Genomic DNA, 25,647 nt, shown 5'->3' with positions numbered 1-25,647 from the left:
AACCTAAACATGAAATGAGTTTGAGGTGGAAACCAGACATGTAAAGACAGGGAATTTAACAGTCAGAGTTGCATAAGAACCACAACAGGAAATGCTTGCTCTTCCAGTCAAGCTGACTGTGCAATCTTATTTGTGAAATATATAGTGAAATCCAGACTCCCTATCTTCTTGACAGATGAGGTGTTTATATAGTAAAGTAAGCTGGACAAGAAATAAGTCAATTTTTGAGTAAATATGAGAAAGTTCACAAAGTGTTATGTATTGATTGTGTTATTTCCTGATTTTATTGTTTTGACACCTTTAAAAGCTTGCTGATCAGAGAGAGACCAGGCCCAAAGGGTCAAGCTCTCCTCTAGGCCAGGAGCACATCTTTGATATGCAAACCAAGCAATCTGATGGTCTATAGCCTCAACCATCTTTATTTTAGTTTTTTGGTGGTGCTGCTGGGGATTGAACCCAGGGCCTTGTGCATGTGAGGCAAGTACACTACCAACTTAGATATATCCCCAGCCCAGCCTCAACCATCTTATGGAACTCCCACACACAAGCCAGTATTTTCCCTGTTTAATATGATCCCTGATCAAGGTACCAGAAAATGAGTATATTCCTATAGCCTGAACTCTAAATTCTACATAGAAGGGAAATATAGTTCATACATTGCCTCATCTTTAATATGCATTCTGAGAAAGATAGCTGCAATATGCAATAACTCCAAGGGAATTATGGAATTAGCCAGTTCTAAACTGTTATTCACCAAGTTCAGATTAACCAATTATTTCTTTCTTGGCTTCTCTTCCTTGCTATGTTTCTCCCCAGAAAGGTAATTAAGCTAGGCTTTCCCTTGGCTCCTGTCTTCTGCCTCCTGACTGGCATGTGCCAACACCCTCACTGGGACCTATGAGCATAAAAAGCTTCTTCCTTCTAAATCTCATACTCATTTCCTCCTTTGGCCACACTGAATTATTTATATGTCATATCCGACATTTACATTCTTAAAATAGTATGTAAAATAAATGTTAACTAAGAAATAAAGCATATGCTCATTGTGAAACCAGTGGTCTCAAGCTGAATAAATCTTTCTGGCTAGTCAGTGTGTCATTTTTTATGTCCTGATTTTTGTTTCTTTTTCTACATTAAACACTGTCAAATAAGCCGGTTCTGCAATAAATTCATGAGTGTGTCAATTTAAATAAAAATGCAATTCAGGGTTGTATGTAGGATTTACATTTATTAACAGTGAAAAAGCATTTACCCAAAGTGAAGGTTACAAAATACAAAGAGTATCTCCACAGACTGGCTAGCTCATCATTTTAGGCATTATTTTCAACCTGCACAGGGTTCTCTCACACTCATTTGACATTTCCCCCCTTTATCTCCAACCAAAGTTTTAATTTAAATTTTCAGACAAAGAGGAATATTAAATGCCTAAACCTTTACCAATAGTATGCTAGGGAAAACAATAAACAACTTATCTGCTCTCAAGCCTGGGTATTTAAAAACTAAAATACCTACTAAAATAGGAAAAAAAAAAAAAAACGATTAGGAGTTATAACAAAAGATAGTTTGATAAGGTTCACAGGTACCACGGTGATAGCAGAAAGTTCTGCTCTCTCTGTCCTTAATATGCATGCAGACATAGAAAGACAGCGGCAATATGTAAGGCTTGGCTTGAGAACCAAAATAAAGTTTTTCTCCTTTCCTGATTAGAGTCAAGAAAATACAGAATCTGAATATACATATAAAGTAATTTATTGTTCCAATTGCCCTTAAGTCAGTACAACTGGATAAGAATCCTGACTCTGAACTGATAGTTTTCCATATAGGTCTTATAAAATTGGAGATATGTCTTACACAATTCAAATTAAACATAAACAGTACATTTCCTTAGAGGGAAATTCTCAATTAGTGTTCCTTTGTTAGATGTTACAGATTAATTTGATACTAAGATATCAAGCAAGTAAGAACTTTAAAGGAATACCAAGCTAATTCTTTTATTATGGAGTATTTTAGACCACTGGTAATGATTTAAAGACTACTTGGAACAAAGAATTAATTCCTCATATTCTTCATATTTTACTCAAGGAAGAATCTATAAGATCAACTGGATCTTTTGACATTTCTGTCTATGGAAAGTATGGGATAAAACAATAAATCACCATTTAAAACTTGGCTTACTTAGTGATAAAGAAGTCACATAGATTTTCTTAATACTTCACCTGTGAACCTGTTTCTTACTACACACAGAATCAACCACTAGATTTTTGTCTTAAATTATTATCTCAAAAGACAAGAATCTTAATGTTGTATTACATAAATTTAGTTTTATTTATCCCTACTTGAAAATATTTGGTTTTTCATTTAAAATTAACCAGAAGATTACTGACTGTGCAGAAATACTAACTTTAAATTCCAGACTGAGGCAATATAGATAGGAGTTGCAATTCTGGAAAATATTCATCTAATAGATAAGTATTTAAGTTCTAGGTAGTAAGCACATATATTCTAAACTTCTGCAACTTGAATAGATTACTAACATATATTCTATGATAATTTCACAGATATCCTGGATACATTTATAATCTGTCCTATTCTTCCTTCCTTTTCTTTGTGTGTGTGAGTGTGTTGCTGGGGATCAAACCTAGGATCTGTGAATGATAGGGAACCATATTATGACTGACCTGCTGCCCTAGTCCTGCTTTGTTTATATAGAGGAATGGGACCTGCAGGTATTTAAAGAATATTAACTATATCCAATAGCAGAAACACTGGCATATGTGGAAGACTGGCCCAATAGCTGGGCTTTATAAATAATATATTTCTCTAATTCTGAGCCATTGCTCTCTCTCAATTGCCTACTACTACCTAGAACAGCAATTTGCTGTAGAGAATTCAACATAATTTCCAAAAAATATTTTACAGATAAGTTCAAACTTTATTTAAAACTACATTTTAAATTTAACGTTACCAAACATCACAATGAGAAGAAAATCAAGACCATAAAAGAGAAAAAACAAAAAACAAAGAACAGCCACAGTATATACCAAGGCTTAAATCTGTCCAAAATTCAGTTTCTGATGTTTTAAACTGCCATGGGCAGAAATTAGCACACCTACCAAAAATGCAGTGTCAAACTAATTTACATTTTATACAGATCATAACAATGTTTATTTAGGGTCATTTTCATATATGCGATGACTTTATAAACAGAGTTAGATGAGTCTCTGAAGACATCTCATACACTCTGGGCTCCCACTATTTCTGAAAAACAGAACAATAATTAATGCCTTATAAATTATTTAGTGAATTAACACATTAGTTACTAAAATTTATTTTTAATAGTTTTCTTCCATTACAGCTTTTAGAATAAAATATTATAAAGGGAATCCTAATTTAGCTCCAGTTCCCTGATAACACACACAGTAAAAAAGAATAGGCGAGGATTTCTATTTTATGATGGCATACTGAGCAGATAAACTAACAGAAGAAAAGAAAATAACTATATAAAAAGAATTAAATTTAGGCCAACAACAACAACAACAAAGCTGATAGTAAGAAATCAGAAGCTGGGTACAGTGGTGCTTGCTTGTAATCTCAGTGGTTTGGGAGGCTGAGGCAGGAGGATCAAGAGTTCTAATCCAGCCTCAGCAAAAGTGAGATGCTAAGTTAAGTAACTCAGTGAAACCCTGTCTCTAAATAAAATACAAAACAGGATGTGGCTCAATGGTCAAGTGCTCCTGATTTCAATTCCTGGCACACATCCCCCTCACACCTCCCCCGCCAAAAAGAAATCAGAGACTAGGACACACCAACAAATTATCAGAATGCCCAAAGCAGATGGGCATACTGTCCAATTGTTCCCGAATTGTGCAGCTGGGATAGTTGCCATGTAACACCAGGCAGAGAAAACTCAGCCAAAAACTAGGACGTTAACTGAAGGTTTCATATCTGAATGGTCTCCCTTCTCTTCCCCATTTGCAGATTTTTTTAAAAAAAAAGTCATGTGATTTGAACCAATTGATGAATTGATGGAGAATAACAAAAGAGTAAATCTGGGACCATCACTTGCCTCTACAATGAGTTATATAAAATCAACTTCAGTTAAAGTATATAAAATTTATTACAGTTACAAAAACAAAATGTGTATTTATTTTAATAACCTTAATAATGTAAGAATACTTAATCAAAAAGGTAAAGAAAAAAGAATGAAAATCACCCAAGTTGATAAAACAAGGAAAGTTGTTGGCTTATTTATTTTGGTACTAAACCCATAAGTACTTTAAACTAAGATACATTCCCAGTCCTTTCTTTTTCTTTTTTTTTTTTAATTTCGAGATAGGGTCTTATTAGATTGCTTAGGCTAGCCTTGAACCTGCAATTTTTCTGCCTCAGCCACTAAAGTTTCTGGGATTACAAGTGTTGTGTCTCCATGTCTGGCAAATATACACACACACACACACACACACACACACATACATATATATATTTAAAATAACAAAGATGAAAAACAGAAGAAAAAAAAACTACAAACACCGAGGGGAGGGAAAATGTCTAAATACACATTTATTATAGGGAAGAAAACCAATAATGAAAAGAGGTGGGTGTTTGCTATTTATCATTAACTTTTTACACCTTTCTTTGAACCATGTGCTTGCATAAATTTGCTAAAACTGAAAATTTGAAAGATGAAAAAATGATCTGATAATTAAAGAAGAGTACTGTTTTATAAATTAAGTAGCTAAACTAAAGTTTTTACAGAATACCTCCTCTTTAACATTAGACTTAAATCTCCCAGAAGCTAGTACCACATTAAAAAATAAAAAATCCAAATGGTAGTATCATGATCAAAAAATTTTCAATATAAAATTAAAACTGATGAGTGGATATATAGCTCAGTTGGTTTCCTTACATGCACAAAGCCCTGGGGTTTGATCTCTCGCACCAAACAAATAAATAAATAAAATTGATGAATCTTACCAGGTTCTTTTAGTGTCTGAGAATTTCCAACTAATTCTTCAGTTTGCATTTCACATATTTCATCAGATAAATGATTCTTCTGTTCTTCTTCTACCATTTTCTTCCTTAGATCTGCCTTTAGAATGAAGATTTAAAATACAATTTTTTCATCTCAACAATATCTGTATCATATAAAGACAAATTTGATTAAAGACAAGAAAATACCTCTGAATATATTGTCAGTTTAAGCGGTAAATCCTCAACTTTCACAAAATCTTCTTCATCAGACTTTTGACTTATGTTACCAGATTCTGCTTCCTGTAAGATAAATTATATTTATCTTGAAAACGAAAGCATTTTATCACTTAATCTACATCTGTCATCCATCCTAAGAAATAAATGCATTCTTATATGGAAATACATATCAGGAATTCTATGATTTTCTCCTGTATCCATACTTGTATGAATATATCAGAAACCTAGAGTTCATCAGAAGGTTTACACATCTGTAGCTGTGAGCATACTGTTGAGATATGTTTGTTCAAGAGCTGATTTACATAGACTGAAGAAAGATGTATTAGTAATTATAGAGCAGGCTAAACTAATTAGAAAAATGACTTGTTTCTTAATATGTCTACAGAATGCATCAGTAGTATATCAAGCAGAATATGAGTAAATACTTATAAAGTTTTCAATACATTGACTCCATCAAGGTTTGATGAAAGTATGAATTTAATAATTTACCTTTGTGATCATCTCAAACTGCTTTTGCCTTTCCCTTCTAATTTTAATAGCATAATTTTCTATGAACTAGTAACTAAATAGAAACCATATGCTTTTCCTTTTCCTGCAAGTCTACCCACCGACTCTTTTTCAGATTCATTTTGTACTTATATGATAGCAGAGCAACCTAATATACCTTCCTTCTTTTTTTTCTTTTGGTACCAGAGATTGAACCCAGGGGTACAAATAACTACATTTCTAACCCTTGTTATCTGGCCTTGAACTTGTGATCCTCCCACCTCAGCCTCCTAAGTCACTGGGATTACAGGCATGCTTCACCACTCCTGACCCTTTACAATTTATTTGATATTCATTAGATTATTCTTTATAGACCATGAATTTAACCATTTACTTTCTTGCACAAAAATTTTCATAAGTCTCTAAAATCTCACTTCAAATTAATTTCAACTAGGTAATTCATCTAACTTTCAGTTTTTTGTACAGGGGATTGAACCCAGGGGTGCTTAACCACTGAGTCACATCCCCAATCCTTTTTTAAATTTTATTTAGAGACAGGGTCTCACTGAGTTGCTAAGTGCTAAATTGTTGAGGCTGGCTTTGAACTTGTGATCCTCCTGCCTCAGCCTCCTGAGCTGCTGGGATTACCGGCGTGTACCACCATGTTTTATATGCATACATTTACTGTTGGTGATGTAAACAAAACAGTTTAAGAGGGTTACTTTCTTCTAATGTTTTTAAAACATTATAAGCACCTTTTCTCAGGAATTTATCTTTAAAAAGTAAATCAATTTTAATTTTTAAAAAATGAAGTACCTTTCTTATATCTAGAAGTACTTATTGAGGTTCAAATACTGTTATAAATCTTTTCAATTTTGCTAAGGAGAGAGTAAAGTATATAAAACATATACACCCAAGATCCAAAACATAACTTGCTACTGTAAACTTAATTGAAACAACTGTCTAGAGTAAAATTAAACTTACTACTTACTATCATAAGTACAGATTTCCTAGTATATTTTTACGCCATTCACTGTATAGAAAAAGGACTCTATTTCTGTGAAATTGTTTTATTTCACATACCAAATATAAACTTTTAGGTTTAGCAAAGACTTATAGAATTTCTTAAGTAGCTGAGAAGTTAAAAATGAGTAGTGTATTGCTAGGCATGGTGGTGCATGCCGGTAATCTCGATTCGGGAGGCTGAGGCAGGAGATCCACAAGTTCCAAGCCAGACCCTGTCTAAAAAATAAAAAAATTTAAAAAAAAAAGAGAGAGAAAGAGCTGGAATATAGCTCACTGGTAAAGTGCCTCTGGTTTTGATCTCCAGTATCCCACCCCCAAAAAAGGATAGTATGAGAGATTAATGATTAATGATGACTCATGTATCATTATTACTTCAGATCTGAACTGAAAATGAACTCTTCCAAAGTTGCCACCTATAATCAAAACTATAAAAAGAATAGCCTTAAGGTTTGGGGATGGTCATCTTAATTAATTATCACTCTTTGGCTAAAGTTCAAAATAAGTGTGAATATGAAATAAAAATGCTCTCAAGAGACCTAATCCTAAACCTGAAGCGGAGCTTGGTTTATACACTTAAAATGTTAACCTGAATATAAAAAAAATGCACAAAAATGAAAATAAAAAATAACTGGAAATGTAAATGATACATACATAGTCATTCACTAACACTGGAGATTCCGTATCAGGACTTCCAGCGAGAGAGCTTTCAGGAGTTTCCTGAGCAGATTTAACTTCTTTGACTCTAGGCACTAAGGTTTCAATTTCAGTTAAAGGTAATGGCAAAGGGTTAGGTTGTTTAGATGAATCAATAGTGGTAAGCGAGTCCTTATGGGCAGCACTATTTAAAGGTTGTTCATTTTCCAAGATATTGAGGTAACAAGGTTTCACAGGAGAGCTATCTTGGTCATCTGCATCAAAACAAAGTCTTAATTTTACATCAGTGCAATACCAACAGCTGTTAAATTTACAATAGTAAATAAATACAATAAATAAAATACCAAATAAATACAATAGGCATGAAAGAGAGTAATCAAAAGGCACTTATAATCCCCCAAAAAGGGCAATTAAAATCTCTTCTTAGCTGTGATTTACAAATTTAGTCCATAAGATCTAATCTGGAAACATTAAATAAATTAGATTCCTGGTCACCTGATTTCTAGTGAATTCGAATTTTCCAGAGTTAAGGCTCATTTGTATGGTTTTATAAAAGGTGTCCTGCAAAAAACTCATGTGTTGGGCAACAGGAATATTCAACAGTGAAACAATTAGATTATGTGAGCTGTAATCCCACCAGTAGATTAATCTATTTGATGGGTTAATAATTTAAATAGACTACTGGGTGGTAATTGTAGGCATGTGGGGCATGGCTGGAGGAAGTAGGTCACTTGGGGTATGGCATTAGACTGTGTATCTTTTTTTTAAAATATTTTTTTAGTTGTCAATGGGCTTTATTTATTTATATGTGGTGCTGAGAATCCAATCCAGTGCCTCACACATGCTAGGCAAGTGCTCTACCACTGAGCCATAATCCCAGTCCTAGACTTAGTATATCTTGTCTCTGAATCCTTGATCTCTCCCTGCTTCCCAGGTGCCATGAGCCAAGCACAATCCACCACACCCTTCTGCCATGTTGTGTGCCTTATTGTGGACCCTGAGCAATACAGTTTGCCAACTATGGACTAAACCTCTGACACCATGAGCCCAAAATAAACTTTTACTTCTCTAAGTTGTTCTTGTCAGATATTTTGACCACAGTAACAAAAAGCTAACATTCCAAAGTATGGGTTTAAAAAAAAGGTCTCATTTTATCTAAAGATGTTCCCGGCAGAATTTTTTGTTGTGGGTAAATATCTGTCAAATATTTGTAACTGCTTTTGCAGAAACAAAGCTCTCTTATGTTTTTCTACAAAAGATTTATTGGGGAAAAAAAAGATATACATCAAGTCCCAAGTGCCTACATTAGCTAAAAATTTATATTTGTTTTAGTTTTAAACCCATAAAAAGCATTTTAGGTGAACTTTAAATTGAACAATTATTTAGATTTCTTACCTTTACTAGTGGGTTCTTGTTCTGATGAAACATTTGTGCTTTCAGCTGTTTCTTCAAGGTCATGTTGTTGAACCTAGACAGAAAAAGATATTTTAATAACAGGGCTTTAAAATATGTGGTCACTATAAAGGAGATAGTTACTACTATGTGTGTGGTTTTTGTCAAACAAGGAAATTAAAAAGAGTTCCTAAAAATGTTTTGAGTAAGCTTTGGATGCAATGACAAGATGGCTAAGTAAAAAAGTTTACTTTCCTTAGACAAAACTCAAAAAAAGTTGGGTGCTGTGGCGTACACGTATAATCCCAACAACCCATGAGGCTGAGACGAAGTTCCAGGTCAGCCTCAGTAATTAAGCAAGACTCTATCTGAAAATAATGTAGGGATGCAGCTCAGTGATAAATATTAGTGCCCTGGGTGGTTCAATCCTTAGAATACCCCAAAAAATAAACAAACAAACAATCAGACAAGCAGACAGATAGATAAATAAATAAATAAATCCCTCAAACAACTACTCAGAAGCCAGGCGCAGTGGAGCACGCCTGTAATCCAAGCAGCTCAGGAGGCTGAGGCAGGAGGATCACGAGTTCAAAGCCAGTTCCAGCAACTTGGCAAAGCACTTAGCAACTCAGCAAACTCTGTCTCTAATAAAATATACAAAAGAGGCTAGGTATGTGACTCAGTGGTTAAGCTCCCTGGGTTCAACCAGCACTATATCACTCCCCACCTAAAAAATAAAAACACCAATTCAGAAAACTGAAATAAAAATAGATGCCATTACTTTTTTTTCCTTAGACTTATCTTTAATAAAACTAAAAGACACCTATATACATAGACATTAAGTGAATGGGAGAGGAGCTGACGAGGAGAAGAGGAAGATGAACAAAGCCAGTTGCTTTCAGCCAGAGAAGGGAACAAAAACTGAGGTTCAATTACAATTGGAAGTTATCAGATTCTAGGGTGGAAGGTATATGATGGTAGAGCTGGTGATGAAAAAGAAGTGGTGGTGGTAATTTTAAAACTGTGTAAGAAAAATATGGAATTCTAGGTTCCCATCCCAACCTCAACAGAAAATAAAAGATTTTATTTTACAGAAATTGAACTAGTGAGCCTGCACACCTTGGGGGAAAAGGTGGGGTAAAGAAGGCACAAATTAGGACACAGTAAAATGTCACACTGAAAACCAAAGGATTTAATGCAAGTCTGTTAACAGTGGACACTCGGCCTCGTTCCCACATTTAGCTTCAGAATACCAGTAGTCAAAATTATATACCCTTCTTTTTAAGAAACCACACTACTCTGAAGAAAAGACCAAGAGATACTGACATTTCAGAGTTAATATTAGAAAGCTGGCTGTCTACTGAAATGCCCCACAGAGGAACCAAAAGGAACCAAACCAGTTTCCTGCTATACATCCTTTAATATAAATACCTAAAGTTTAGGAGATTATTTGAAGCAAGCCTCCAGGTGGGATAGAAAAAAAATAATGCTTCCATGAAATAACACCACTACAAAAAAAACAGCAATTAAAAAAAAAGTGTCTAGAAATACAAAAGATGAGTGGGAAAGTAAAATTATCTTTATACCAGTGTTAAGGCCAAGGAAATCTTCCAGAAAGTACAACAAAAAAATAAAGCAATGGAATAAAAGGGAAAAAGGAGAAAACTAGTTGTTGATCAACCCACTAGGGCTAACAATATCTGATAATATTAATTCCAGAGGGAGAGAAAAGGAAAAATGGTGTAGAATTAAAAAAAAAAAAGAAAAGACAACGACGTCGACTACCAAATTGAACAATAGGATATAAATTCAAAAGACCTACAAGTATGCTTGTGACATAAATAAAAGGAGACTTGCAACAAGGTATACTATTACAGTATTTCAGAACTTCAGGAAAAAAGATCTTTTAGAATAGGCAGGGGGAAAAAAGAGATAAAGGATGAGAACTAAGAAAACCATGGTTTATCTCTACAGCAACACAGGAAACTAGACAAGGAAGCAGCACCTTCAAAGATTTTAAGGAAAATATTTTCAACACCAAATAATTAAGACTTGCATAGATACATAATGTATAAAAATATCATGTACTTTGTCAGGCATGGTAGTAAGCCCCTGTAATTCTAGCTCCTGGGAAGGCGGTCAGTGGTAGAGTGCCCCTGAGTTCAATTCCCATAACACACACACACTCACACACACACACACACACACACAACAAACAAACAACAACAAAAAAAAACAAAAAGACACTTTTTTTTCAAAGTTACTAAAAAATATGCTACACCAGGGCTGGGGTTGTAGAGTACTTGCCTAGTGTGTGTGAGGCACTGGGTTCAATCCTCAGCACCACATAAAAATAAATAAATAAATAGGGTGGGGTTGTGGCTTAGCAGTAGAGTGCTCACCTAGCATGTGCGAGACTTTGGGTTCGATCCCCAGCACTACATAAAAATAAGTAAATAATACCGTGTAATAAATATCGTGTCTAACTACAACTAAAAAATATTTTAAATAAAGATATTGTGTCCATTACAACTAAAAAAAAAAAAATGAAGATATGGTACCCCCAAATAAGGTGGTTAGCCGAAAGAAAGAAACAAAGAAAGACTGGATTCTAGAAACAGAGATCTGAGAAAGAAGATAAATAAATAAATGTAATTTCTATATTGGTAGCTATTTTGTAGATCTAAAGAAGAGCCAAATTTAGAATGTAGCAAAAGTCGAAATGCTCCAGAAGAAAAAAGGAAGCCAATAAAAAGGACAAATTTAGTTTATACAGAAAATTTTTTATACTGGGGAGTACAGCAGAAAACTTTAAATGTTACAAGAAAATTAATAAAAAAAAGTGAGTAACTTATTAAATTCAGGAGAAAGATATACAAGGCTAAGAAATAAGCAATATTTACTTGCTCAATAGTAAAATTAACAGTTTAATCAAGTCTAAATAGATGGTTAAATATAGACAGACACATATATTCAGAAATATTGAGATTAAAGAGCAAAAGAAATACATGAAAACTTTTTCATGTATAACTAGGAGAAAAATATAAAGATCTTCTAAAGCATTTCATTGTTTTTTAAGATGTTACCAAAAAATTAAGTATTAAAATGTTTTAAATAGTTTGGGCTGGGGAGATAGCTCAGTTGGTAGAATGTTTGCCTTGCATGCACACACAAGGCCTGGGTTTGATCCCCAGTACCACCCCCCCCCCAAAAAAAAAAAACAAGGTTAAACATTACTAAATATAAAAACAAGTGTTTCAGATTCTAATAAGTATACTAAAGATGCTTATATCCATGAAAATGGGATTGAGAAAAGCTAAATATTTTGACATTTTTCAGAAGGCGCTTGTTTTCAATAACTGAAATAAAAGTTTGCCCATCTACACTGAAATACCTGACTGTCCTGTTCAATTTCTTCATTAGTTTCAGTGTTAGCCTGAAGTGAAGTCTGGACATCTACAGGGCTCTCTTCAAATTCTTCTATTTCTTCATCCTCATTCTCATCTTCTCCACTTCCATAATTAGTTAAAGCTTGAGTTTCCGCTTTAGATAAATCTAAGTTGATTAATACACAATTTTTAATAAATTTCATCATTTAATCTTTTTTGGTTTGGGGGGAGATTTTTTAGGAAACTGATTGCAAACTCCTGGACTCAAATGTACAATGACTTCAGCCTCTGAGTAGCCAGGACTGCAGGCACCTGCCACCAGGCTCACATCATTGAATCTTATGGTCCAGGTGCTTAAAATAGAGTATATAAAATCTTCAAACCTTAAATACTAGAAATTGTGGCATAAAAAGGCCAGGTAATTTAATCAAGACCACATAGGTAATTTAGTCAAGACCAAATTAGAATTCAAATTCAAGAGTTTGACACTTACTACTATTCTCATTATATTTCTCTAAACTGTTTAAATAAGTGACCAATAAAGAACCACAGTTCAGATTTTTAAACTTACTAATAGATACTGGACATCCTTCACTTTCTTCATCTTCCTCTTGATCAGAAACATCAGATCTTACATTTTTGGGACCTTCGGCACCATATACCTCAGGTGTCTGAATCTGCTTAACTGTTTCAGTCTCATCCTTGTCCTAGCAACAAGTAATTTAAATAATTAATTCCTTTAGATACTGTAAAAGGTATGTAGTTAAGAAATACAAAGATCATTTCTGACAATCTAATTTGATTTTCAAAAGAAAAAAAGGTTTTTCAGAAGAAACAGCATTTGATGATATACTCTGCTCTCAAATATTAAGGTAGATGCTGTTAAAATTATTTCATATTTTGTTCCAAAAGCATTATTTATAGGCACAAATTAATTAGCACATACTTTGTCTTCATCATCAATCTCTCCAGCAGGTGAGCCATAATCTCCTCCTTCAAGAATCCTTTTGGCCTATTAGCAAATCCATTAAGCAAAACACGTTGGTAATTCAGTAAACAAATATTGCATTTTTCATCATGTATAAAGAAAAGAATACTTTCTTAGAAATGTAAAGTCAGTTCTTTTGTTTGTCTTTTAAATTAACAAAACTAAAAGTAGCAGTACTTAACTCACTACTCCTTGGACATATAAAAAGGCATCTCAAATTTATTAAGTAAAAAATAAAAACCATCATTTTCTTCCTCCAAACCCCATCCTTCCTCAATCTTCCCAACCTCTAAATGGCACTTCATTCATCCTGATACATAAACTAGAAAACTGGGAACCAGCCTTTGCTTACGTTCATTATTCATCTCTAAACCAATGAACACCTCACTGACTTAATGATTATCATACATTTGTTGTTGCACACCCATCTAAGACATTAGCTTATAATTTCTTACCTGGACAATTTGAACAGTTTTATAAGTGGTCCCCCCACTTCTCTCTCTACTCTCCTCCAGTACATGTTTAATGTGGTATTCAGAAATTCTTTAAAATTGAATGTGAAATTATGTCACTGCTCTTTTCAAACTTCCCCATGAGTTTCCATCATATAAAGTAAAATATAAATAAATAAAGTAAGTTTTTATGTGGCTTAAAATGCTCAACAACTTGACCTTAAAAGAGAATGAAATGAAGGGCCCCTATAAAATTGAGAACAACATCTCCATGCTGACAGTAAGGTTGACAACTTCCATGCCTGACAGGTTCCAAGAGCACTGAAAATGACTTTTGCCCCCTGCCCCTGCCTGTCAAAAACAGAACAACTAAATCTGCATATATTTGTCTCACTTTGTTGCTTTTTCTCTTTAAAAAAGCTGTCCTCACACCCAGAATTTTTGAAAATGAAGTTGCTTCTATCTTTCTTCAAAGCTATAAAACCTATTTTTCTACCAAATTGCCTCTGAATGTTTCTGGAGCAGTAAAAAGCCTAGCCTCTTCCCTGCTACCAATATTTCTGCAGCCTAGTCCATCTCTATAAGAAGATACATCACCTATATTCTTACCACTTCCCTCAATTACCTTTTCTGTTCTCCAAATGATCAAGCCTTCCTTAGAGTTGTTACACTTAAGTTATCTTTGCATGGAAAGCTATTTCCTTTCATTTTCATTATGAACTCCTTATTTTTCATGGTTTAGCTTGTATTTCACTCAGTCAAAGGTGAAGACTACCTAGCTAAAGCAAACTGAAAGGAGACTTCCTTCTAATAATTTAATATGGTATTACACTGTTTTATTTTCCTTAAACTCTAAAGCAATGGCTAAAATGAATTTATGTCTGGAATATAAATATTATAAAAATATGAAGTACATGGGCTGGGGCTGTAGCTTAGCAGCAGAGTGCTTGCCTAGCATGTGTGAGGCACTGGGTTCAATCCTCAGCACCACATAAAAATAAACAAATAAAATAAAGGCATTCTGTCCATCCACAACTACTAAAAAATTTTTTTTTTAAAAAAAGTATGAAGTACATAGTTTGACTTTGTCTACTTTAGATTCTAAGAAAGAGAGGTTATTTCTTTTTATCTGGGTCTTGGCCTGCTTCCATTCTCATGATCAGAGGGCCAAGAAAAGGGTTAAGATCCAGGGGGAAAGCTTCCTGGTAAGCCTAAGATACAGGCGGAACCAATTCATCCAAATTCACATGGTCAAAATTAGTTTGACAAGGGAAAGAAACTACAGGAGGATATGAAACTAAAGCCCTAACCAACAAACAAGGCTGTCTGTTGTTGGAATGACCTCTGGTTGATATATAGTCTTGGAGACTCTTTGGGGACTGGTAACAGCCAGGGCAGGTAGTTGACCAAAAAACTAGATACCCAGTCCTCCTCTCCTCTTTGGAGACCTAAATAAGTCACAATGAAGTTAAATAGATGTGTGACAATGTGCATTTAGCATCAATTCCTATCTGTATTCTGCATTCGTGATTTCTTTTTTTTTTTTGCAGTGCTTGCTTGGGATCCAACCCAGGGCTTCACACTTACTAGGCAAGTACTGTACCACTAAGTTACACTCTCCAACCCCTGCATTTCTAATATTTACTGTTTTTACTTCTGAGATTTAATATGTAGTATATGTATGGAACTATAATCTGATTAAATGATTTTACTAAAAATAACTACTTTGGCTGATATCAAACAAATTTAGGTATTAATACTGATCATGAACCATACTTAGGGCTGGGGAGCTGGCTCAATAATAGAGTGCTTGCCTTGCATGCATGAAGCCCTGGGTTAGAGCCCTAGCACGCATGTGCACGTGCACGTGCACACACACACACAACCCACTATATTTATAGGCTAATTATAACTATTCCTAAAATCAAAATCAATGTTATTTACCTCCTTGGCATAAGACTGTATCACTCCAGCTGCTTCTATTTTCCTTTTGCATCTCTGTTTAACAGTTATACTATTATTATCCAAATCTTGCATGAGTTTAAAGAAAGCCAATTCATTAAACAACACTTCAGATATCTCCACAAGAAGGTCTTCTCCACAGTCCTTCAGTTTTCTGCCCGCAAATTTTGCCAGTGAATCCTATGCATAGATAAACCAAATGATTTTAAGATCAGAGAAAACTTCACTTGTGGGCACAGCAATATACATTATTAAAAGATTAAATTATAATACTGACTTGGAAAAAATCAGTAGTATTACTTTTAAGTACTGAAAAACTTAAAACTAAGGAAAGATAGTTAATATTACTAAGTTACTAGGAATTTTGCTAGTCCTGCTTAAAGATTATACAAGGGAAAGCAAATAATTATGGTCATCCATAATTTTAATCCTTATTAATATAATTCCTGGGCACAAACAAAACAGGGGATTCCTAATCCCAAAAAAGTTTTCAGATAGTACATACTAGGCATATACCTATGCAATACCTTTATACTATAGTAATGAGTCATTAAATACTGTGAGAGAAAAATAGAAAGTCCTCCACATCTAAATGGTATCATTAATTTAGTTTCCCCTTTATATTAACCAACCAGTCATTGTAATTAGAATTTTCTTCAGAATAAGTTTAAATGTAAACTTTAGTTCAAGTTGAATTTTAGCATCATCAAATGAAAGGGACAATATTATTTTATTCTATATTCTAGTTAAAACTACTTCCCTTTTCTTTCTCTAAAAAATATAGAATGCTATTTAGAAATAGACAAGCAAATACAAGCAATGTCCCATTACCCCAAACAAATAGTATCTAGTTCAATCATAGAAAGAAGTACTCAAAAAAAAAAAAAGTACTCAACAAGGCTGAGTGCTTTGTGAAAAAATTCTTGAACAGATTTCAAAAGGAAAACTAGACAACAATAATTTAAATTCCAGCTCATGAAAAAAATTTTAATATTCTAGGTGGCATTTCACGTAAATTAACTTGTATTTTCACATATGTGGCCCTACAAAAAAAAACAGGAATGGGATGCAAAAAACACATTCGAATTTTCTTAGATTTAGATAAAAATCTTATTTCCAAATTAATGCTTTGGATTCTGCGTAAAAATAAGGGAGAGCTGTGTGGATCTTGATAAAGAAAATATGTTAATTACAAATAAATTATTTCTCTTTCAGCTAGATTCTAAAAGTTATTTCTTCCTGTAGAAATAACCTGATTAAGTTTACTAAAATTCATTTATATACAAGCTATCTTAAACATTTTTAATACTTCAGATATTTCTGCAAGAACATTTCCATAGTTTTTTAGTTTTCTGCCAGTAAATTTTGCCAGAGAATACTATTTAAAGTATTCCTACAATGTCACCACCATTGATGTCTTATATTCCTTATAAATTATGCACTGGCATTATTAAGTAGAGTCTGGACAGTTTGAGTCTATTACTGAATTTATAGTTTAGTTTTAATAATGACATGATGGAAATTTGCATCTAATCCAGGATTTAAAAAATTAACCAAGTGATAATACTATATTTCAAAAGGAAAACTAGACAACAATAATTTAAGTTCTAGCAAAGTGATAATACTATATCCACAACCAGTATAAACACAAAAAACGGAAGGCAAAATTTCATAGGAAAATTATGCAATAAAATGAAATTAAAATGCATTGTCTAATTTGGAGTAACAACATCTTACTGAGCCATCTCAATGGGAAAATGTTAGGTAAAATGTAACAATAAAAGTGTCTGACATAAGGAGAAATAAAGTTTTCTTATTTAACACAGGATTTTTCAACCTGTCCCCCTTTTTTTATGGTGCTGGAGACTGAACGCAGGGTCTTAAGTATGCTGGGCAAGCACTCTACCACTGAGCACACCTTTAGACCTCAAACTGGACATTAATGATATTTAGAGTTATATAATTCTGTTATGAGAGACTGCCCTGTACATTGTAGGACATTTAGCAACATGTTTGACCTTTATCTAGTACTTCTCTTCCCCCTATCTCCCTCTATCATACTTGCTGTATGGTACTCGTAAAATGTCTTTAGACATTATCAAATGTCTCCTGGAAGGCAAAACTCTCCCCTAGTTGAGAACCACTGCCTTGATATAAAGTTACTGTACATATGAATATAGAATATGGATTACTAAAAGCTGGGAAAGGTTGGAGGGAAGGGGGATACAGGAGGTCAGCTGATGGGTACCAAAAGGAAGTTCAATAGAAGTACTTGTGTTAGAAGCACAGTGAGATAACTGCAGTTCACAATAACCTATTATATACTTTATGAAGATCTAGAAGACAGGAGTTCAAAGTATCTAAACATAAAGACATGATAAGAAAACAGAAATGCTAATTACTTTGATCTGATTAGTGCTAAAAAGTTTTTACAATTGATAACTGGTTTCCAGCTTCTAAAATTTCCTAAGTTAGTCAAAAACTATCTTAGAAAAAGTCACAGAACATTTTAAACTTAAAATATTCTTACTGGGTAGAGAAAAAGAAAATCAAACCAATAGATTTTTAAGTTGGATACATGCAATTCCTAATATTTTTTTAAGAAATAAACTAAAAAGTATTTAAAAGGCTGCTAGAATGAATGACTACTTAAATAAATCATGTAATGTTAGAAAATAGAAAAGAACAAAACAAAACAAAAAAAACCCCCACCAAAACCAAAACACACCTCCCCCCCCAAAAAAACCAAACCAAAACAAACTAACTAGGTGGTAAGACATAGAAGTATAAACTCATACTTGCAATATACTTCCAAGTTGCTTATGAAAGAACTTCACAAACTCCTTGCTCTCATCATTTTGCTGGGTAAGGGTCAATACCATGCGTCTTACTGAAGTGAGAAGCTGAGAAGAGCATATTTCATCCATGTGCTCCTAAGAAAAATCCTAGTTGGTTAGGATATACACTTATCTACTATTTAAAAACGTTTAATCCATACATTATGAAATTTCATTTCTCTTGCACAAATAATTTTCATACACATTTTTAGAAAGATTCACTCATGAGAGCAAACTCCCATCCTACACACATTGAGTTTTGCAATTTTGACCAACATACCAGTTAAAAGCTAGTAAAATATTATGTGATCTAACACCTTTTATCATTTTCTTTCTGTATTAAAGAGAACTATCCATGCTATAGTTCCCATTTGCATGTCTTTCTGTTTATAGTTCAATTAATTTCAACTACTTTTACAACCCATTCTTATTATCTTCTAATTCAGGGTTTCTCAAACTTCATATGATAGACATCCTGTATATCACAGATGTTTTGAAGCACACTGGCTTCTCTATCCATTAAATGCTAGTTAGTTATACTACTCTCCAAAATACCCACAACCCTGGCCTCATCCTAACAATGAAAACTGTCTCTAGATGTTATGAAATGTCTTGGATCAACAATACCCTCTAACTTTCTTAACAAGCCACTTTAGGTATGTTTCTTTTCTTTTTTATATATTTTAAAAATGTCAATGGACCTTTATTTCTTTATATGCGGTGCTGAGAATCGAACCCAGTGCCTCACACATGCCAGGCAAGCGCTTTACCACTGAGCCACAACCCCAGCCCCAGGCATGTTTCTTTTTAACGGTCCTTTAAAATTATGTGTGAACTACAAAATAATCTGAATTACCATTAATTTTTTAACACACACACACACACACACACACACACACACACACACACATATATATATATATACTTAGTTGTGAATGAACCTTTATATTTATTTATTTTTAATGTGGTACTGAGAATAGAACCCAGTGCCTCACATGCTGGGCAAGTGCTCTACCAATGAGCCACAACCCCAGCCCCTACCGTTAACTTTCTGAGATAAGTCTAAAGAACATCTATTATCAAGTAATCTCCATGACAGCAAAGGGCTTGATTTGTTTACTGCTATGTTCACAAAACAAGACACAAAGTAGACATTCTACAAATATTTTTGAATGAATAATAAATACTGTGTAATCATTAAAAACATGTAATAGAAAAATAAAAATAATAATCTTCAAAGATGTTTTAACAAATGAAAAAAGCACTATGCATGTGTACAAAATAGTACAAAAAGGCTCACAAAATGTTGCTGGGGCTATCTCTGGGTGAAAACTAATGGGTCCTTTTTGGCTTTTTTCTTTTGTTTACTTGTATTTTCAGGATTTACTATAATGGAGTCTTTTAAATGAATCAAAAATCAAAATACAGAAAGTTAGTTTATCTTCTAGAAACAATAAGTTTACCTTCAAAAAAGGAATGACTTCTTTCATAATTGCTTTGATCTGTCGATCCAGCTGCTGAGTATCAATTCTAGGACACGGGATGCTAGAAACTTCACTTACAGGTTGTTGTGAACTATGATTTTCAATAATGGGAGTTTCTATTTTTTAAGAAAAATGATACATTAACAAAATGAAGCCTATGTCACTATACATATATATTTAAGCCACATTTTAAAGAATGTTTAAATTATGATAATTTTATGCTAAAAAAGGAAATATATGCAGTTTTTAACAGTCCAAACAATTAAGAAAAAGCAATAAAAAGAAAATTATTAATATGCCAGGTAGGGCCATTATTTAATTGTTTCAAATATCCTAATCAATCTAAAACACACCTTCTGAATTATTAATTACAGTGGTGGCGGAAGCAGCATCTGTATCCTCAATAACTCTGCAGGTGCATCTCATATTTGAGTTACTTTCGGCCTCAGTCTTCATACGCTCATATTCTCTCATTCTGGCTAATGCCTGATCTAAGTGAATCACTGTGTTACCTGCATTTGGAACAGAAATATTTTTAGTATTCATAAAAGCAAACTTTTCACGTACTTCTAAAAAAATAATGTTTGAACCTAAGTAAAGAAAATTAGCTTTAAACCAGTTCTATATTAATGGGAAACTTTCTTTACATCATCACATTTATTTACCTAATCTTTACAGTAAGTAACCCTATAAAGTAGGCAACAGTGTGTTCATTTTCAGAGAACTTAAGTAACCTGTCAAAAAGATTTCATAGTCGAGCATAAAAGTAGTGATTTAAACTCACGTTGACTATGAAGTCCATTTTGTTCACTATATTATGTTTCATTTAAATAGTAAAAAAGAAAATAAATTCCAAAACATCACAAAAATTCTACAGAAAATGATCCAAACTAACACAAACAAATAAGGTAAGGAAAAAGCCTATCAATGAGAGTTCCTAATTCTCCTATGTCCACTTCAAACAATGCTAGCAGTGAAGGGTTGTTGAAAAAGAAAAAAAAAATCAGTAAAAGAAAGAATATAGCCAACACTTTAAAAGTTAGTAATTCAGAAAGGGAAGGATAAGCAAAGAGGGAAAGAGTTCAGGTGGAAAACTGCCTTTGAAATCATATCAATCATCTTCTCCTCATATGAACAACTAGAATAATGGCACATGAGATTATTTTATCAACAAAGTGCCCTGGAGATCTGAATTACTGACGATTTTGATATCCTTTAATAGGCTGCAGCATAGAAAAGTGTTATCAGGTATATTTTCTTTTCTCTGATTTCCTTTCCAAGTTTAGCACTGAAGTTTTGTTTTGTTTTTTAAAGTTATGTAAATTTTTTACTACTCATGGGGGAAAAACACAATGTGCCATGCTTTAGCATTACCTGAAATTTTTATATAGGTTATTTATGCCAAGAAATGTGAGTTCTTACCTCACACTATGAAGTTAATATTTTTAGTGAAAATGTGTTTGAATAGGCCTGAAGTTCTCCCATTAATTTACTAGGCTTCCTTTAAGAAAACTTTACTTTAAGGAGAAGGAAATTAACATTTTGAACACTTATTATTCATGCTAGAAAGTTACATACATTTCCCCCAACAATACAGCAAAGTATACAGGATCACTGCTTCCTTAGTATTTGCAGAATCATAAAGATTAGAAAATCTGCTCAAGGTCAAAGAGTTAAGAATACTGAAATTAGACTTGAGACTTTGAGGTCCATATTCTTTAAAACGCATATTGCCTTTCCAGTTGTTTCTTTCTTTCTTCTTCTTTTTTTTTTTTTGAGTTGTAAATGTACACACAGTATCTTTATTCATTTATTTTTAAAAAAATATTTTTATTAGTTATTGATGGACCTTTATTTATTTATTTGTTTGTATGTGGTGCTGAGAATCGAACCCAGGGCATCACACATGCTAGGCAAGTGCTCTACCACTGAGCTCCAGCCCCAGCCCCAATATCTTTATTTTTATGTGGAGCTGAGGATTGAACCCAGTGCCTCACACATGTGAGGCAAGCACTTTACCATTGAGCTACAGCCCTAGCCGATCCAGTTGTTTCCTTATTAATGCAATTCAAAGACTGCATGAGATCAACTTAAAGTCATGTTGAGATGATAAAAAAAAAAAATGCACTTACCAAGATCATCTGTTGCAAAAGGTTCAAAATTTGAAGATACAGACATGACACTAACATTATCAGCTTCATTTTGTTCACTTATTTTATGTGTTTCTCTTTCAAAATTCTTCTCAAAAGTTTCCTAAGTTATAATAAAATAAACAAAAATCACTAATATTTCCTTAAAACATTTTATAAATATTAAAGATCTAACAAGGAAACAATATTTGCATAACATTATACATCTTAAAGAGATATTCCATCCAAGCAAAACTGTGACAACCAACATTACTAAAGGATAAATGCAAAGTCACAGAAAATATTAAAATATTAAGGAACCTTACAGAACACTTTTCATGTAGCTAAGAAGTCAGCTGATTAAAAATTCTAAAATGACAAAATTAACTTTTAATTAAAATTTAAATTATTCCTACATCTTTATGGACATAATCTTATCTCCAAACCCTAACAATATGTAGTACCTTACTTTAACATTGTCTCATTCTACAAGAAACAAAAAAGTATAATTAATATTTTTTAAAAGTAGTATTTTATTTAAATATAATTTACATACAATAATGCACCCACTTTAAGTGTACCGTTTGAGGAATAATGACAAAAGATACACTTCTATAAACAGTTTTCTGAAAATAAAGATCACTTCCACCAGCCCAGAAATTTCCTTTGTACCTCTTTGCAATCAATCCCATTATACCCCAATTATATGATTTCTTTCACTGCAGATGTGCTTTGCTTGTTCTAGAATTTCATACAAATGGAACATACAGTGAATTCTCTTTAGTGTACTTCTTTTGCTCAGTGTGTTTCTGAAATTAATCCCCAATTGTTGTGTGTTCCAGAAGTTCCTCATTTTTTAACTGCTGTATTTTTTATCCACAGTATTCCCTTGTGTGGATATATCAGTTTATCCATTCATCTCCAGTTTGAGGCTATAATAACTAAAAAGATGCTATGAATATTAGTGTATAAATATTTTTGTGGATATGTTTTCACTTCTCTTGAATGAATACCTAGAAGAAAAATTGCTGGTTCATATGTCAAATTTATGTTCATCTTTAAAAGAAACCTCCAAACATCTTTCTAAAGTGGTTATGCAATTTTACATTCCCCACAAGCAATATAAAGAGTTTCAGTTGTTACATGTTCTAACCAACACTTCTTATGGTCAATCTTTTAAATTTTAACTATTTTAGTGGGTGTGAGGTAGTATCTCATATAGTTATAATTTGCATGCTAGTAATTTGAAGCATCTGTTCAAACTTCCTGCCAATTTTTTTACTAAGTTGTCTTATAATGAAGTTGTAGAGTTACTATGTAGGCCAGCCTCTCCTAACACTACCTTTTGAAAAGCACAAAGTTTTATTTTTATAAAACCTAATTTTCATTTTTTTCTTCTATAGTTAGTCCTTTTTGTGTTACTGGACATGCTGGCAATTTACTATAATCCCAGTAACTTGGAAGGCTGAGGCAAGAGGATTTCAAGTTAGAGGCCAGCCTTAGCAACACAGCAAGACCTTGTCTCAAAATAAAAAATAAAATGGGCTGGGCATGAAACTCAGGGGTAAAGTACTCCTAGGTTCAATCCTCAATATTTAAAAAAAAAAAAAAGCAAACACACAATGACAAAAAATCCCCCCCAAACCCCAATGCCTACTATTATTGGGGTTTCTCCCCCAATGATATCATTGGGAGGATTCTCCCCCATTTCCTCTTAGGGAGTTTTTATAGGTTTTAGTTTTTATAGGACTCTGTCATTTTAAATTAATTTTGTATACAGTGTGATAGAGGGGTTATTTATGTCTCATTTATATTCTGACTGAAACATTCAAAAAGTATGTTTTTTCCATGTTCTTAAAAATAACTAGCTATTGATCTTTTATTTTAAGTTACCATCATAGCAGAAAAGTCCCTACAGGAAACTGCTGTAAACACTGAATGATGTGTTGCTGCTGGTAAAATGACTTTGGTAGAAAGATGTTGACATTAATGCTGAATTTAAGTTTTGAAAGAAAAAGTAAATAAACTGTATTCAATTATTTTTTTTAAATTGTAAGCTTTTTGTTTCAAGTTCCTAATTCAAGTAGAACACTGTTTACATTTTACTATAGATTTAAAATCCTGTCAACTTAACTTTATCTTAAATTTAGTCCAATTTTCAAAATTTGCTATTGATGGTGCAGACCAATGTGCTCAGATCTTTCAAAATAAATGAAAATAATGCTGCCTATATGACAATATGAAACTTGGATAATAAGGAGGGGTACCAGAGTTAGGGATACAAAATTACTGAAAAAGATCTTTAAGAATAGACTTTGCATTCTCTTCCAAACTATTTATTACAATGTCCAATAAACTTTAATATAATCTAATCTATTTTTATGCATATAATTCACAAAAAGGAGCGCACATTTTCCGCTAACTATAATAATGATTTACCCAAAGGAGTACTTCTTAATTTATATGTGAATTGTATAGTCAATGAAAACCATGTAGTTTTAGACACAGGTTTCTGTTAACAATAGCTTAGAAGTTAGATCCTAGTGGAGAAAGATTTTAAGAAGAAAAAAAAATACATAAAGAAGTATTGTTTTCAATAGGAGTTTAAGCTAAAGAGAAACATTAGAAAAAGTCCACAATAGTTCTAAGGAACTTAGTCTATCTGAAGAAGAGATAAAATAATCTTAAGGAAAAAAATCAAGATCTTCTCAAAAAACTATGTGTTAGGGGCTCAGTAGTAGAGCACTTGCCTTGCATGTGTGAGGCATTGGGTTTGATCCTAAGCACCACATAAACATAAATAAACTAAATAAAGGTATTATGTCCATCTAAAACTAAAAAAAAATTTTAAAAAACCTTTGTGTTAATATTTCAACACCATAGTATGATTCCAACTTTCTACCTAGAGCAAACATTTGAGAATCAAATCTTCATATGTTAAGAGTTGTCCTTAAAAAGAAAGAAAGAAAAAAAAAAGTGTATTTGCTATCCCACGACCATATACATCTTTTATAATAGAATCAAGACACTTTAAATAGGTGATTTCCAAAAATACTTAGTACATTATCTCCTTAGTATGGTAGCAATTTTTGAAGAATTTTTTTATAACTTTAATTAATTAATTTAATGTGGTGCTGAGGATCAAACCCAGTGGCTCACCCATGCTAGGCAAGTGCTCTATCACCGAGCTACAGCCTTAGCCCCTAGGTAGTGATTTTGTTACTTAAGTCATTCCATCAAAATTATGCACACTAAGTACTATTTTCTATCATGCTCCCCACACTCTTCTACATTTCCAGGGCCTTTTTACTTCATTCAAAAATTTCTCCAAGTTGGGCTGGGGTTGTGATTCAGTGGTAGAGCACTTGCCTAGCACGTTAGGCACTGGGTCTGATTCTCAGCACTGCTTATAGATAAATAAATAAATTAAATGAAGGTAAAAAAATTTTTTTTTAACAAATGTAATACATTAAATTACATTTTCCCTTGATGATTTTCGTTTTTCCAGGCTCTTTTTCACCAAAAGACCTGATTTATCCTGTACTAAGCAAGAGTTTTTACTGTGATTGGTTTATTCAATGTTTGAAGGCACACGAGCTACATTTATTAGATGACTGTTAGGAATCAGCCCCTATGTAAT

At 33.1% G+C, this 25,647-nt stretch overlaps 1 protein-coding gene across 10 annotated transcripts in view; it reads right to left on the bottom strand.

The window, feature by feature from the left end:
- Positions 1-1,226: 1,226 nt before the first annotated feature.
- Pcm1 (pericentriolar material 1) overlaps positions 1,227-25,647 on the bottom strand; it is a 95,218-nt gene continuing 70,797 nt past the window's right edge. For all 10 annotated transcript variants that reach the window (XM_026389421.2, XM_026389426.2, XM_026389427.2 and 7 more), the window contains 13 exons: positions 22,011-22,131; positions 20,232-20,390; positions 19,858-19,994; positions 18,356-18,490; positions 15,540-15,737; positions 13,102-13,167; positions 12,727-12,862; positions 12,161-12,321; positions 8,770-8,842; positions 7,372-7,628; positions 5,179-5,271; positions 4,975-5,089; positions 1,227-3,258 (listed from right to left, as the gene is read on the bottom strand). In XM_026389421.2, coding sequence (XP_026245206.2) covers positions 3,233-3,258; positions 4,975-5,089; positions 5,179-5,271; positions 7,372-7,628; positions 8,770-8,842; positions 12,161-12,321; positions 12,727-12,862; positions 13,102-13,167; positions 15,540-15,737; positions 18,356-18,490; positions 19,858-19,994; positions 20,232-20,390; positions 22,011-22,131 — 1,677 coding nt within the window. In that variant the 3' untranslated portion in view covers positions 1,227-3,232. The remainder of the gene's footprint in view (positions 3,259-4,974; positions 5,090-5,178; positions 5,272-7,371; positions 7,629-8,769; positions 8,843-12,160; positions 12,322-12,726; positions 12,863-13,101; positions 13,168-15,539; positions 15,738-18,355; positions 18,491-19,857; positions 19,995-20,231; positions 20,391-22,010; positions 22,132-25,647) is intronic.

Source organism: Urocitellus parryii, chromosome 14, assembly GCF_045843805.1.
Source record: "Urocitellus parryii isolate mUroPar1 chromosome 14, mUroPar1.hap1, whole genome shotgun sequence".
Classification (NCBI taxonomy): Eukaryota; Metazoa; Chordata; class Mammalia; order Rodentia; family Sciuridae; genus Urocitellus; species Urocitellus parryii.
Note: the sequence above shows the minus strand (reverse complement) of the source record. Positions and strands in the feature narration are given on the sequence as shown.